Consider the following 14,235-nt stretch of genomic DNA (forward strand, 5'->3'; position numbering starts at 1 on the left):
ACAAATACTTATTAGATTATGCGTCGCCTGTCAAAGACTTTGTAAGACAATTTATCAAGTCTTACACCATAAAAATTTTTTTATCAGTTCTGAAAAGATCTTATCGATAAAAGTTCATTTTTGTCAGGTCCTACAAGATAAAAATTCTGCCCTATAAGATCTTTTCACGATAAAAATTCTGCCTGACAATTGTTTATCGTGTAAGCCCTTATAGGAATTCTATAAGATCTTGTAAGATAGACTCATCGTTTTGATAAAATTTTTATCAGATCTTATACGATAAAAATTCTTTAAGTATGGCATGCTCTTCAAATTGAAGAGAATTCAGAGTGGCTTTCAAGCACTAGCCAAAAAGCTACTGCTTGCAAGTGCAGCCTTTGAATGTCAGAGCAAGAAAAGAGAAAATTATCTTATATGATCATTTGAGACTTAGAAGATATTGTGAGAAAGGTTATTTGAGTATCATGGACTTGTTCTGAAGCAGTGATTATCAAACTAAACTGAAAATATTTTCAAAAGCAGAACTCTTGGACTGCTAAGTTGAGCCATAGTACCTAGTGGAGCCGTAGTCATTTTTTACTTTCATAGGAACTTAACTACGTTATGCGGCAATATTGAAATCATTAAAGACAGATTTTACACAATAAGAATTCCGCCCTTCGCGAACTTTTATCTTGTAAGATGTGAAAAGATAATTATCAGATCTTATAAATCAATTCAGCAAAAGGAAATTATTGTCTTATAAAATCTGATAAGATACTTATCAGATCTTATTAGATAATAATTTAGAAAAATTGATTATCGGATCAAATCTGTCAAGTATTTTATCAGATCTTCAAAGATAAAAGTTTACGCAGGACAGATTTTTTATCGTGTAAGACCAGATAAGATTTTACACGATAAAGATTTTTGATCAGCATCTTATCAGATCATACACCATAAAAAATTCTAGAATCACTGGATGATTATAAATTAGTAATTAACTACAAAACTCGTCAAATAAGTCTTGATAATTGAATCACATTTCCTCAAATGTAGTTACAAAAGTAGTTCGCTAAAACAGCTGTTTGGCATGTGATGAATGTCATGTGTATTTCACGAAATTCAAATTATTTCATACCATTTACAACAGTGGCCAAGTTTGTTATTTTTGCAAGAAATATTCGATGAGAAATGATTGACACTATGTTTTCATATACTAAATTTTTGTGTTTTGTAATTTAATGATAACATCTGATAAAACTGTAGGTGGGCATCAATAATGACTTGTTGAAGATGAATAATATTCAACTCTTGTAGTTTTATTATTATTATTAGATGGACTTCTCGGGTTTTTTTTAATAAAGCAAGCGCCACAGTTTACAGTCGAAACTTCGAGGCTTGATTTTGCTATAAAGATTTTAAGAATTGAAAAAGTGAACTTTACGAATATGTGATTTTGATACTTTGATTACAAAAATTATTTTCTATTGCAGTTTTGGAAGCTTGGCAAAATTCTCGGATTCGGCTAGTACAAGTTCCAGTGCACCCTGTGGGGACAATTCAACATCTGGAACAACAAATATTACCAAAGGTGCTCTGCATCAAGCAACCGCAATATCACAAGCTTTATCAGCGGCACCTTCTATTCTTACTAAACATGCAAAAGTGTTCAGCGCACTGGACAAGGTGGTGAAAAGCGAGACAGTGCGAAAGCTGAAAGAGAAGGAGTTTGTGAAGACTATCATAAAAGACATATCCAAAACCAACATTGTTCTAACTGTACAGGTGCAGAAAGCTCAAGGGGCCATTGTTGTCAACATTCCTCCGCCACCCACACAATCTCTGTGGTTAGCTAATTGTTCTTCAAGTATGTGGCATCCGGTGTGACCAAGTACTGAATCATTACAAAACAAGTATATTGTTAAAAAACAGTACTGATACAATTTATTTCCGTATCGTCCGGAGGTTTTTCCGTATCGTCCAGCGTAAAAATGATGGTGACATTTCAGACTAAAAGCAATTTTCGAAAATCTCAAGAGAATGTGATCAATTTTTGAAAGTTTATTGATGTCACACACTTTAATAAAACGGGACTAAGGATTATCTTTCAATATTTGGTATGAACACCCCGGCAGCCACGCGTATCTCCTCCTCCTCTGCTGTCGTAAAATTAAGAATCTCACCCATCCCCCTCCAGCTTAGTGGGTGCATTTTGCTTCCATCCCCAGGCGCCCGTGCTACATTATCACATGTTGATTTATTTTTGGCCGGCAACAAAGTATAGTCAGAAATGGGTATCGCGTTCGTCTTTACTCTGCTCGCTCTTCAGAATCATTCCTGCAATTTGCAAGTGTTGCCTGTCTTTCGGTGTGCAGTATTTCAATTTTTGGAGGCTAAGAAACAAAACTTCGACGTCAACTGATTCGTTCTTTCATATTTCGTTGTTTTTCAATTGGGAGCCTCTTCCGATCACGTTTTTATTTTGAATGTTAATGTTGGTGGCTGCAGCCCAAACTGAGAACGTGATTGGAAGAGACTGCGATGATAGTTACTGCTCCTTCTTTTGTTTCGTAATCCTTGCCATTTGGTGAATTATTAGCCGACCTCATCTGAGCCGGCTATTTTAGTGGGTCTTGTATCGTTTTTTTTTGGTTTACATTAGCTCACGGCTTTTTCAACATTTTGCGTAGAACCTGTGACTTCTCTACACTAGTTGACCTCTTCTCTCATTTGCTAAAAAGCTCTTCTATACGGCAATTGTTCAGCAGAGCAATCTGAAAAGAAGAGAGTATATACCAGAAAATGAAATCAAAAATAGAAAAGAGTTAAACCCATAAAGCCTAATTTTAGACACCCGGTATGTGAGCTGAGGTTTTTTTAGTTACCATCTCTAATGCTTTTGGTATTGATACAAGAAGTGTATCCTGTCATGAAACAGGAGTATGTCTAACAACAAAATGAAATAAAAAAGTTTGCATTTTAAAACTGTTTTGTACAACAATCAATCTTTACCCATTTTTTCGCGTCTTTAAAATATCAAACGGGGTAATTAGAATCAATGGCGGATATTTTATGGCATTCTGCCGGGTATGTTTCTTTTCACAGCTTGTCAAATCAACTTTTTTTCAGTAAGATTGTCTTTACTTTGACTATTATTTGTGGAAATGCAATTTCAGCGGCAGAGTCATCAATGAGAGCTGAAGTTGATTCTTCAGTATCTCATTTATCGCTTTAGTTTAAGCTATGATCATTATATATCTTCATTTTTCTTATCTTCATTGAGGATCTTCTATCATTTTTGAGATACTGTCTGCTATACTGTCGGAGACCAGTTCTGTCTCGACAATATCTTCATTTAAAATTTGATTCACATTTTTTTCTCTGGTTTCTCACGTTTCATATGAGAATCAAGCACCTCGGTACTCTGGTTCCAGCGGAGTCTGGTTCCAGTTCGAACTGCAAGAGAGGACGGTAATATGATATCCAAAATGATTCCCATATTGGTATTAACTCTGCGCGCTCGTTCTGCAGTCTTCTAAATATAGTCAGAAAACGATTCCCATATAGCTGTAATGATGCCCATATTGGTATTAAATGTGCCCGCTCGTTCTGCAGTCTTCTAAATATAGTCAGAAAACGAGTCTCCCATCCCTCTTAACTGTGCCTGTTCTTCATCACAGCTTTTTGTTAAATCTTTTTTGTCGTCAAGTGATTACTTTGTAATTCCACTTTTGGTATCTTTTATGTGCTTTAAGTACGCAATTTGGTTTCTTGGAATCGTTTCTGAGCCTCGACTTTGTCGGCTTTCGCATTACTGTACAAATTGAAATTCGTTGAAAATGTTGAATGTCAGTCCCCTTTCTCTTGCCCTTGATTAAAATCTTCCTCTGAGATAGATTTTGTCGTGATAATAAAATTTTCCACTTATTTTTTGAATATTTTGGCATTGTCAGGTGGCATTTGGTGTGATTCCTATTTTGAAATCGTTTAGTTTGCCTTCTCGAAAGCTCTTCAGTTATCGGTTAAATTCCGATGGTAAAGAAATAATTTGTGTGCACTTCATTTATTCGTCTTCGTTCTTGTGTTTTACCATATCTGTCATATATTTGGGCAGGTCCAACAAGTAATAAACGCAGAAAGCTAAGTTGATGATACTGATGTTTATTGGACTGAGTTTCTCTATATCGCTCTTTTACCTCAGTCACCATTTTGCATGTGAAGCACAAATATTATTCTTCAACCTCATTTTTGAAGCCAGCTTTAGTATAACAAATGCAATTTTTTGTATCCGAGACATCAGATGAATTTCAAGGTGGCGCGGAACTGAGTTTTTTCACAGTGTAACTTTTTCCTATAAACGTTAGTACTTCCTTGTTTCATATTTCTCTATGTGCACTATCTCTTTAATTAGAATTTTTTCATTTTCACTAAATGAAATCAGTGGCAGAAGTAAGCAATCCCCTAAGGTACCAATACTTCGTTCGTGTTATGAAGCGACTACTACACCCTCCAATGAGGATGTTGCTGAGAAGTTTAACTCGTTTTTTATTAATGCACCCAATGAAGTCCGTAGCACTCTACCTGTGGTTGAGTGCCCAGATATTGCAATGAACAATAAATCTATGTATCTCTATAAGGTTACAGATATTCAAATATATGAGATAGTCAACAACCTAGAAAATAAAACGTCATCAGGTATTGATGGTATAAATAATATACTGGTTAAACTCTCAGCAACAGTGGTAGTTCGCTTCCTCAAACATTTGAAAAACATTTCATTCGCTGCAGGCATCTTTCCTGAAAAACTAAAGTACGCAAAAGTTTTACCGCTGCATAAAGGAGGTTCAAAACGTGAAGAGAATAATTATCGACCAATATCACTCCTTGTTATGTGGAGTAAAATTTATGAACGTGCCATGTCTACAAGAGTGTACAACTTTTTTGAAAGCTGTAATCTGCTAAGCAACTGTCAATTTGGCTTCAGAAGCAAGCATAGTACCATCGACGCACTTGTAGAATTAACCGAAAATGTAAGGCAAAAGTGTTATGTCAAATCTATACATTGTTTCTTCCTTGACCTCCGTAAGGCATTTGATACTATTGATCATATTGTATTACTTCAGAAGTGGAATCTTAGGGTGTCAGGTCAAAAGCACTAGATTGGTTCAAGTCGTACTTAACGAATCGCCAGCAACGGGTTGAACTTAATGGTGTAATATCTAAATGGCAAAGCGTTAAGTACGGTGTTCCACAGGGTTCTGTTCTTGGTCCGCTCCTCTTCTTAATATACATTAATGATTTACCGTTGCGGTGCACTAACTCTGAGTTTGTTGTTTGCGGATGATACGAACCTTACTTTCATTGATGTTGAAAGTGAGGTCGTTCAAAAAGAATTGAATGAAGTAAAAGATTGGCTTGCAGCGAATAATTTGTCTCTTAATGTTAATAAAACAGTTCAGATGAATGTTAAGCAAAATGCTATTGATAATGTGTTCCTGATTGATAACTCAACCATAAATGTCCAACCTGTGTGCAAGTATCTTGGTGTGTTTGTAGACAATAAGCTATCTTTTGTTTCACATGTACAATACGTAACATCGAGACTCTCTAAGCAGTGTGGCATAATGGCAAAACTTAGGCACTTTGCCCCCCGATCTAATTTAATAGAATACTACAAAACCAACATTAACTCTATTATCCAATACGGTGTTCTGATTTACGGTTGTACAAGCTATTCAATGTTGGAGCCTATTTTTATGCTCCAAAAGAAAATTTTGAAGCTAATTCATTTTAGGAAGTATAGTGATAGTTCTTCAGATCTCTTTATGAAGCATAAAATTTTGAACTTCATATATACGAACTTCTTAAGTTTGTCCTCAAATCATTAAGTAAGCTCCACTAGGAGCCACAACTCAATGACATGTTTACTTTTGTTGAGAGGCGGATAACCCGCAGTTCGGCAAAAAACGCTGCTAAATGAACCTATTTGTAGAAGGCAAATTGAAAAAAGATCAATTAAGGCAAGGGCCTCTAAGCTCTTCAATGCTCTTTCAAATGCAGACGTTTTTCCTGAAAATATTTTTTGCGGTTGTGCAAAGAAAATAATTAATTTTTACCACAAATTCGAAGAAATTTATTTAGGCAACAACGATGACATTGTCAAAAGCCTCTTTGCCTGATTTTTTTCTTCTTCTCTTCTCTATACCATTGGATAAATGCTACCAGAGGTTTATTTGAGAGTTGGCTTTCTTGTGTAAAAATATGAACCTCTAAAACCCCGTAGTTTACGAGATATCGCATTTTTTGTGTTTTTTTAGCATTTTAGGCGAAATGGAATTGAAAATACTTAAGAAAAATTTTCAAAAAATTCTAAAATTTTCTATCGTCAGGTTTAAGTCCGTGTGGGTAGTACTATACGAGGATTGATGACCACGAAAAATTGAGGCCGATTGGAATTCCGAAAAATTATTATAGTTTTGTTCCCCGAGATAATTTATTATTACCTCCTTTTTTCTTCTTTTATTTTTTTATTTTGCTCTTTTCTATTCCCTTGGAAAAATGCTACCAGAGGTTTGTTTGAGAGTTGGCTTTCTTGTGTAAAAATATGAACTTCTAAAACCCCGTAGTTTACGAGATATCGCATTTTTTGTGTTTTTTTAGCATTTTAGGCGAAATGGAATTGAAAATACTTAAGAAAAATTTTCAAAAAACTTGAAAATTTTCTATTGTCAGGTTTAAATCCCTGTGGGTAGTACTATACGAGGAATGATGACCACGAAAAACTGAGGCCGATTGGAATTCCGAAAAATTATTATAGTTTTGTTCCCCGAGATAATTTATTATTACCTCCTTTTTTCTTCTTTTATTTTTTTTTATTTTCCTCTTTTCTATACTCTTGGAAAAATGCTACCAGAGGTTTGTTTGAGAGTTGGCTTTTTTGTGTAAAAATATGAACCTCTAAAACCCCGTAGTTTACGAGATATCGCATTTTTTTGTGTTTTTTAGCATTTTGGGTGGAAACGGAATTGAAAATACTCAAGAAAATTTTCAAAAAATTTTTAAAATTTTCGATCTTCAGGTTTAAATCCTAGCAGGCAGTACCATAAGATGAATGAAGACCTTGAAAAGCTGAGGATGATTCAAATAAATAGTTATTTTTTTCCCCGAGAACATTCACGTTTTTTTTATAAACTTATTTAATTCTTGATTGCAAGATTAGAGAGTCTCACTGGGGCAGGATTTGCGGGTTCTAGTACCCCGTTACCTGTCCTCTTTGGTTGCGGTAAAGAATTATTTTGTTTATTATTAGATGTAGATTTGTATTACCTGATCAAAGAAATATATTCTTTCTTTCTTTCTTTCTTTCATCAGAAGAACTAGTTGAGCGGGCGCTATTCTGGCTTTCGTCACTTGCTAAGTATACACTTGTAAGCAGGCATAGATCCTGTAACTCTTGATGAAGGAATCCGGTGTAGTTCTACGGTTTTTAAGATCAAGATTGAAGTAAGTTCAATCACAGTGTCAGATTGATCAACCGTTTTCTGTTCATGGTTCTCGGATCTGGGCTGAAGTAATTTGGGCATCCTATATCAGTGATGAACTCTTCTCTTTTGGTCCAAGTAAAGCTTGGACATCATTTGTTTTGTTATTGTTGATTTCATTGCTTTGCAGTTCGTCGTCTTTTCCGATTACATTTTTAGCTTGAGTCAATGTTTGAGGCTTCAACCTCAGTTTTTCTTTTCCGTCATCAATAGTTGGTTCTCCTTTCCTTTCGGCATTTGTGGCATTTACTTCATTTTTTGCAACTTGTAAAATTTTTTTTTGACAGTGACGTCGTTAAGCAGTTTAACTATGTTCAGTGGGGGATGAATTTTTTCGATTGGTTATGTCTCGGTTTTGTCTTCATTTGAAATTCGATTCACTTCGATGTTAACGTCTCCGATGCCCTTAGTTGTTTTTTTTTTGTTTTCAGTTCGGTTGTCCGTGTTCATTTCATCGGAATCAACAACCTTTTTTGAACTCTCTTGTAAAGAAACAGTGCCTGGTTCCACTTCGAACTGGAGAAGAGGACTACCCGATAATATGAAAATCTGCAAAAGGATTCCCACATTCGTATTAACTCTGCTCGTTCGTTTTGCTATCTTCTTAATATAGTCAGAAAAGAAAACAGCATCCCTCTTAACTCTGTTCACTCTTGATTGCAACAATTTTTCTCTAAATCTTTTATGTCGTCACTCGATTACTGTATTTTGTGTTATCGTTTTCATCGGCACTCAAGAACGTCATCGACACACTCGGAGCGTTGACAGAGCTTCCTCTCTTGGCTGTTTTTGCTCTCCCTAACTGTACATTAGACATTTATTATACTTTACATGATATCTGTTCTATTTGAGTGGATGCTTGATCGTGATTCCAACATTTTGTTCAGCTAACTTTTTTTCTAGGTTCTCACTACTTGAAATTTTATGCTCTGTCCTCTTGTGGACAAAAAGTTGAACGAGGATTGGGAATGGTAGAGTTGGAACATTACATGCGTGCGTATATTACCGAGCCTCCTTGTTGAAAAACCTTCCTTATTTCTCAGGTGGGGCTTCGACTCTTCAACTGATTTCTCCCTGGATGTGTGTCCCAAATTGGGTGAGAAAATGATCAAAATCAACACGCTCTGCAACTTGATAGGGGTCAAACTGTCGCAGGAGGTGAAGAAGATATTGTTCTATCCCAACATGGACGACATTCCACTTGACATTTTGATATAGCCAGCATCCTTTTATCATCCTCAATTTGTGCTCATAAATTTCTATTTGGTTAACAACTTAACGAGTTTGTTTCTGTTCACAATACATGAATGTTTATTTTGTTTGACAAGTTTTGTGTTGAATTGCTTAGGGTGATCAGTGTTAAGAATTATTCGGCAATCTCAAACCGATTGTAATTTTAATTTCCGTCTGTAGTTTTATCTATGTGCTCTGTGATGTTTTGACCTCGAATGATGACCGGGTAACGCACAATCCAGATAGTTTGTAGCGGCAGACATTTTTTTTAAAGAATTTTGCGGCATCGACTAGCCGAAATTATTTTTTTAGCGACCGTGATTTTTGAAAAGGGAAGATTTTGCGCTTGATTTTGAAAAGCAGATTCCGTGAATACCTTAGAATTCCCCCCCAGCTTAGTGAGGATAAATCTTTTATGACCCCCAGGCGCACGTGCTATTTTCTTGCATAGTGACGTGCTATATAACAACATATAATTTGTAACGGAGTCATAAAAACACTGGGGGGGGGGGGGGGACAGAATAGATCCAAATATTTTAAACAGTTTTTTGTATGTGCTTCTCTCCAGATCAATTTATTATTATATTTAGCTATAAAAATTATCGGACGGTGAAACCTAAAGCGGCACGCAAACAGATGTGCTCGAGCTATAAAGAACATAGAACCTTATAAATTTCATAGCTCTTTATTGTTAGCAATAGGAGAGTGTCATTTTTTAATATTCTACTAATTCAGTTTGGGATTCAATGTAGAGCTCCAAATGAAATAAATAATTTTAAATCGAGTTGCGGATCACTTTGCTTTGCATCTCCCATATTATTAGGAGGGTTCTTTGTCGCTATTCGTTTCCTATCTTAAGTGAGATTGTTTTATTAATAGCCGCAAAACAATATCTGAGGCTATTATTGGCCTTCTCTTGGTTTATTACAATCCAAGAATTGGATTGTATTGGTGCTTTCTTTTTTGTAAGATTTACACCCTTTCCAATGACTTTGAGCTTTTGAAACTTGATAAACAGGGAAAACTCGGCGGACATTAAGTGACAATAGGCAGTCTTTGAGGTGCATTTACAATAGCCTTACAATTGTTTACTCACAGTGTCGAATTTATTAACGGAGGAATGTATACATTGTCTGCTGTTGGTGATTAATAGCCGCCGTCAGCGTCTCAAACGGCTATTATTTAGGCGCTCTCTTAATTCGCTTTGCCTTTTGATCACGTTTTTCATTTTACATAAGTCACGATTTTCACTTTTGACTTCTGACTTACTTCACTCACTGTTTCAACTGAATGGATTTCAAATTCTTTCATTAATTGAATTTCACAATATAGTGGATACAGTCAAAGTCAAAAGATCAAAATCAAAAGAGACGGGATAAACCGATAAAGCTCGTTCATTAAGTCATTGAGAATTAGTTTATCAAAGTTCATTAGAGGGTTTGCTAGCTGAAATTGGTGTTAAGCTTATTAGCTTTCAGTTCAGAAGCTGAATTATTGTAGTTTTAGAATCCAACTGAAACTGCATGAGAAATTAGAACACTTTTTGACACTGAAAAAAACAGAAAAAAATCAGTCGATTTGTCTCTTCTTTGTTTCTTTTTCTGTTTCAATCCCGATGTGCATCAAGCGCGTCAACGACGGCTATTTTCCGGCAATCTGCAGGCTATGTTGAGTCTTGCTCCCTCTGTTGTTTTTTCATCTCAAGTGGAAGTACTAATGAGTACTTTTGTGTGGATGCTCTGGATGTTCGTTAGTACTAAGTTATAAGTAGTTATCTGTGATTATTAAATGGTGAGCTTTTATTATTTCGGTTTAATCTACGTTTTTTTGTTTGAAATTGCTGACATATTTCTGAAAGTTTGTTCACATAACTTCTCTAAATCGATAAATATTATTTAATTTTTTGGTTGATAGACTTATTGTGTTACAAGTGGTGACGCGTAAGAGAGCCGAGGTTGAAAAGATTCGATTGAAAGAGCCGAAATTTTTTTAAAAATATTAAACGATAACTTAAGACATCTTACAAGATATGCGTGTAAGCTCGACTAGGGATGAGACTTGAAATCGGCGCTTTATAACGTGGGCTCTCTTACACGTGACCTTTACACGTATTTAAACAGGGCGCTTGCTTGAAATATAGTTGTAAATTAAGGAGCTTGTTGAATTTATCTTTATTTGATGTAGATGAGATATTAGATTCTGAATAGTTGATTTAATTTTCATTTTATCAAGTCAATTAACCTTTTTGTAGTTTCTGTTTTCTGTCCTTCGTATACAATCGCGTTTGAACTGAAATATGAGAGAAATACATTTAAACAATGAGCATTGTTCACTATTCTGTATTTTTCTGAAGCGCTTAGATGGATTTTTGAAAAAAAAAATTGACGGTTGGAAGAAATCGGAAGCGATTGGATTTCTGTCTAATCGAACATTTGTTGAAGGGCATCTGTTTTATACGGTAATTTGGTGTTAGGACAAAATACGCAGTGTGTCAAAAAACAAATTTAACCCAATATTTCAACCTTTAGATGAAGTAATGAGGAAGACTTTTTAGCATAGGCATACCTCAGCAATATAATGTATTATGTAATCAACGGGACCATGCCTCGCAGCCCGTGGGGGACCTCATATGAAATAGCTGCAATCACACATGAGATCGAGATGATGACAATAAGAGCTGCTATTCTGTTAAGAGCTATAGAAAATGAAGGCAAAAAGGAAGCAATTTCCAAAATGTTACGCATCTGTAATTTACAAGCGCATGTCATTTTCTAAGTCTGAAAAGCAATAGTTTAAGTACGTTTAATTTGTGAGTGAACGTACTTTATTGTCTCAGTCATATGGATTTATTGATTAAGTTAAGACTGATTTTTCAGATTGAAATCAGTAATGGTCTAATTAAACAGTGCAGCCAATAAATGAAAATTCAATTCTAATGATGTCTGGGAATTAGTTATTACAAGACGATCGGGAGTTACAGTGATTCCTTTTCCTCATAGGATTAGAAATGGACAGCAGACCTAAAACTTCCCGTGGTATTCCTGCATATGGCAGTGGTAGTGGAGTTGGTGGATTTGGTGGAATAAAGCCTGCCGGTGTACGGTTGTCAACCGAAGAGTTGCTGAAAAGAGCAAGTGGACATCTCAAGGGGTTAATGTTTGGATTATTCTGCTCCATTTAGATTCCAAATCAAACAAGGAGACTTAAAGTGCGTGCGCATATTGTTCCGACCCTTTCCTCATCAGAATTTTGCTCAACAAACGAATGCGCTAATTTTGGTTAAAATGAAGAGTTGTTGAATTTCTCTCATACGAAGTTTCTAGAAAATTATATTAGTCTTGCTGGTCTTTTATGCGTTTTCAGTTGCTCTTGAACGAAGTTCATAGCAATTATTGTAACCGTGTGTGTCTTTTTACGACTCGAGGAGGAGTATTGGTTTTCTTAAGGTTTTTTTTTACCGGAAGTACTATTCGTTCAGACGATGTTTTGACCTAAAAGAGAAAGTGAGTAAAATTGCCATGTGAACTAATTTTTTCTGAGCGAGAAGTTTTTTGATCATGTGCTGCGTTCAGGGAATAACTTTTTGACTTTGAAAAGTAGTTTTTGACTGACTGGCACATATAGATAACCGTTTTTTGTCCAAGTGGCCAAGTATTTTTTGCTTGGAATTTGGTTTTTTGCAGAAATAATTTTTATTCGATACTATATTGAAATGTCCTCGGACATTCATACCAGTGTTTTGCAGAGCAACTCAAATCAGTTAATATAGCAACTTCCCTTTGATAATTCTAATGCTCAACGCCTCTTTCTACCTCGATGTAATTTTATATTATAAAATTGTACATATGCTAATCCGATTTTGGTAGCTTTTTACCAATTTTTCTGTTTTTTTTTTGTATTTTGGCTTTAATCACTAGAAATAGTCTTTTTGTGCAACATGAGGGACTTTATTTTTGTTTCAATAAAAATTCAATCATTTTTTGTCGTTAAGTTTTTGAAAAACAGTTAAATTTTTTGCATAAATGTAGTCTCAAAAATTGTTTGAACATTTTTTTTGCAAAATGTCTCAATGTTTCGTGTGTTTGATTTCTGCCTTTTCTTTTTTGTTTTGTTCAGGAGGATTCATCTTTGTCTCAGATAACTCGTTGTCTTTTCTATGTCTCGGATGCTGAACAATGAAGTGTATTCGTTTCTCTTGATTTTTTAAATTTGATTTCTAACTTTCAAAAATCAAGAATTAGTCTTTTGGGTACGGTGTTCTTTACATTGTGTCCATATTCTTCAGATTCTAGTTTGTATCATTCTAGCTTTGTCCTGGCACCTACATTTATATTCGTTATATTTTTTTTCAGTTGTTAAAATTTGAAAAATTTCAGCTTTTTCTTAGATTTTCGTCGTTTCTTTGGTTTGCATTTGATTTCTTTCAACATTGGGCAGTACTGAGAGTTTGCTAGAAAACCTTTTCCAAAATTAACTTAATACTTTTTATTGCAATTTTCAGGCCGTGTTATTGTTTTTAAATAATTTTTTGCCTTGATTATTATTCTGTTGCTTATGTTTTTTTTATGATTTAATTTTTGAATTAGTATGAAATCATGTTTTCTAGAATATATACATCAAGGAAGAAGTATGCGTTGTTTTTGTCCTATTCGCAGTTATTGGAAATTCAATTGTGGTGGTTTTCTGATTCTTAAATTTGAGCATTCTTTGAAAAATTTAACCTAGTTTCCAAGATAATTATCTGCCGTTTGCTTTCACATCTTTTTGAGATTAGAATCATGAATTTTTTTGGGCTATTTATAGTCCTGTCAGCTTTTTCAGCCTATCAGTGTTTTGACCATTTTAGTTATTTCGGACTTCTTAACATTACCAAACGTTTTCAATAATATAAAATTTCGCTGCTTTCTGTTTCTCGGTTAAAATTTCACCAATTTTTAGATCAGACCTGAGGAGGTAACGAGTTAATGATTTAATACAAAAGGTAATGGATTGAGCTGCAATTACGGTTTTTTGTGAAATTTTGATGCTTCGGGTTGCTTCCGGAATTCTTCGGTCTATGTTTTTTTTTATGCAAAATTTTCGCTTGACAATTTTGATTTTTTCGAGTGACTTTTACGCCCTTGAATTTTTGCGTTTCGCGTGATCTAAAATTCTCTCTCAATCACAATTTCAAGCAGCTGAACTCAATTGGTGGCAATTTGATACTAATAGTCAAATGAAAAGTGCGCCGAAACTGGTGACATTTTTGCTTTAAATCTTATTAGTGGTATATGTTCACCTCTAATGTGGTTATTTGAAGCCCACTATTGAACTTCTTAGTTTCATATAGGCTCCCTCTCCCTCCCTCCCTCCCTCCCTCACTCACTCCCTCCCTCCTCCTTCTCCTCCCCCCAACAAGCAGGCTGCAATTGATTAGAGCTCTTAGAGCTCCCACCAGTCTTTCGAGAGCAATTCTTCCGACGTTTAGTCGGTTATATTT

The 14,235-nt window shown here is 35.1% G+C and overlaps 2 protein-coding genes across 4 annotated transcripts in view; both read left to right on the plus strand.

Moving 5' to 3' along the window:
• The window catches only part of LOC142337868 (testis-expressed protein 2-like), a 70,864-nt gene extending 61,940 nt beyond the window's left edge, over nt 1–8,924 (plus strand). Inside the window, exons 12-13 of the mRNA XM_075387470.1 lie at nt 1,476–1,829; nt 8,567–8,924. Of these exons, the coding sequence (XP_075243585.1) occupies nt 1,476–1,829; nt 8,567–8,741 (529 nt within the window). The 3' untranslated portion in view covers nt 8,742–8,924. The remainder of the gene's footprint in view (nt 1–1,475; nt 1,830–8,566) is intronic.
• A 2,683-nt stretch (nt 8,925–11,607) lies between these two features.
• Nucleotides 11,608–14,235, plus strand: part of LOC142337873 (uncharacterized) — a 38,584-nt gene continuing 35,956 nt past the window's right edge. For all 3 annotated transcript variants that reach the window (XM_075387474.1, XM_075387475.1, XM_075387477.1), the window contains exon 1: nt 11,608–11,906. In XM_075387474.1, the coding sequence (XP_075243589.1) occupies nt 11,764–11,906 (143 nt within the window). In that variant the 5' untranslated portion in view covers nt 11,608–11,763. The remainder of the gene's footprint in view (nt 11,907–14,235) is intronic.

The sequence above is a fragment of the Convolutriloba macropyga genome, chromosome 4 (assembly GCF_964194025.1).
Source record: "Convolutriloba macropyga chromosome 4, txConMacr16.3, whole genome shotgun sequence".
NCBI classification, from domain to species: domain Eukaryota; kingdom Metazoa; phylum Xenacoelomorpha; order Acoela; family Convolutidae; genus Convolutriloba; species Convolutriloba macropyga.